At 52.7% G+C, this 2,200-nt stretch overlaps 1 protein-coding gene across 1 annotated transcript in view; it reads left to right on the forward strand.

The window, feature by feature from the left end:
• LOC105524982 overlaps positions 1–1,555 on the forward strand; it is a 10,063-nt gene extending 8,508 nt beyond the window's left edge. The window contains exon 4 of the mRNA XM_011960472.1: positions 1,131–1,555. Coding sequence (XP_011815862.1) covers positions 1,131–1,246 — 116 coding nt within the window. The 3' untranslated portion in view covers positions 1,247–1,555. The remainder of the gene's footprint in view (positions 1–1,130) is intronic.
• Positions 1,556–2,200: the final 645 nt, after the last annotated feature.

Consider the following 2,200-nt stretch of genomic DNA (forward strand, 5'->3'; position numbering starts at 1 on the left):
GGGATGCAGATACCGGAGGGAAGAGCTAGAACAAGACCCCTGGTGTAAGGCCTGCCTCGTCAGCTGCAGGAACAACCCATAGAGGCAGTAAGGGGGCCAGATGGTAGAGAAAGCTGAAGGCATCATGGGGGCTCTGGCAGGGTTCTGAGTAGACCATTGATGGGCTCTAGCCTCTGTGGAGAGTAAACTAACCAAGGGAAGCAGTGGAGTGATGTGCGAAACCAATGTAGTAATTAGGTGGGAGATGATAGCCACTTGGATGAGATTGGTGATCAGTGGCTGGATTGGGAACATGCTGATACTTTAAAGGTAGAGCCAACAGACGGTAGGTTCAAGGTTTTGCATCATAAGGGGCAATATAGCCCGTAATGTCCAGAACAAGTCAGGACATAAAGGAGGCGTCTCAATACAGAGCTATTTACCAAGGGCCTCGATGGGTAGGAAATGAGTTGCAAGTGTATGGAGATACTGCTCCCCTCTGGCCCAAGCTCCCTCCCACTACAGTTACCCCGTGTTCTGGGCAGCACCCTATTCTCTTCTGTGAATAGGCAGAGGCAGGACCACACCGTCATCTTGGATGCACCTATTATGGGAGACTGGAGTGCAAGGGTACCATCTTGGCTCACTGCAACCTCCGCCTCCCAGGTTCAAGCGATTCTGCCTCAGCCTCCTGAGTAACTGGGATTATAGGCGTGCGCTACCACGCCCGGCTACTTTTTCTATTTTTAGTAGAGATGGGGTTTGGCCATGTTGGCCGCGCTGGTCTTAAACTCCTGACCTCAAGTGATCCGCCGGCCTTGGTCACCCAAAGTGCTGGGATTACAGGTGTGAGCCACCATGCCCAGCCTGGACTTGCCTTTTACCTCATCCATGGTGTCTTTTGAAGAAAAAGATCCTTTAGAAATATTTTTTCTTTCATAACTTGTGTTTTATGTATTACTTTCAAGATCCCAACTACATCTAGGTCCTAAAAATAGTATCCTATCTATTCTAAGTTTTTGTGTGTGTTTTTTTTTAAATCAACTTAATTGTAGTGTAATTGCACACTGCAGATAAACTGCACATGTTTGAAGTGGGTAACGTTGTAAGTTTTTTTGTCTTGGAGCCCTGAGGTAAACTTTTATTTCTAGCTGGCAGGACTTCCACACCCGTGCTCCTCTCGGCACCTGTCACCCAGCCCAAGCAGCGGCGGCCCAGTGCAAAAGTGCCCTGGCCAAAGGGGTGGGAGACTCACTCCGCGCCCTAGGCCGGAGAAGCGGGCGGGCTGGGGACGCCGGCAGGAGGCAATGACTCTCCCCAGGGCACAGGCTCCTTTCCGCCCTGACGCTGATGCTCGTCTGGCTGCCTCCCGTTCCTTGGCATCGAAATACCAGACGACGGTGGCGCACTCTGCGGCCTGGGCTGCCTCGCCTCGTTCGGTCCCGCCCAGAAAGACCGGACGACCGGAAAACCAGAAGCCGGTCACAGCCACTAGAGGCCGGCTCCCGCCGACAGCCGCGAGCCTCAGCGTCCACGCGGGTTCCCTGCCTAACGCGCCGCTTGGGCTCGGCGCCCAGCAGAGGACAGGGGAACCCTGCCAGGCGGCAAGCGCCTCCTCCAGCCCCGGCGGCCTCCAGCGGTGCACCCGCCCGCCCGCCCTCCCACTGCGGTCGCCTGCAGGCTACTGCACAAAACCATCACTAGCTCTGGTTTCCCAGGACTCTTGAAGCCCCTCCGTTCAGCATTCCACGCCCCTCTGCCCTGCTTTCAAACCACCACCAATCTTTCTGTTACATATACAGATTAGTTTGGATTTTCTAACAGTTGTATATAAATGCAGTGACACATTTGAGTGTACTCTTTTGTGATCTGGCTTATTTTACTCAGCATAATTATTTTTGAGATTATCCATTTTGTTGCATATGTAAGTAGCTCATTCCTTCTATTGCTGACTGGTGTTCCATCTCATGGATGCACCACAATTGTTTATCACGCTGGACATGTGAGCTGTTTCTATTTGGGGCTGTTAAAAATAAATTTATGTGGCCGGGCGTGGTGGCTCAAGCCTGTAATCCCAGCACTTTGGGAGGCCGAGACGGGCGGATCACGAGGTCAGGAGATGGTGACCATCCTGGCTAACACGGTGAAACCCCGTCTCTACTAAAAAATACAAAAACTAGCCGGGCGAGGTGGCGGGCGCCTGTAGTCCCAGCTACTCGGG

The sequence above is a fragment of the Colobus angolensis genome, unplaced genomic scaffold (assembly GCF_000951035.1).
Source record: "Colobus angolensis palliatus isolate OR3802 unplaced genomic scaffold, Cang.pa_1.0 Scaffold510, whole genome shotgun sequence".
NCBI lineage: Eukaryota > Metazoa > Chordata > Mammalia > Primates > Cercopithecidae > Colobus > Colobus angolensis.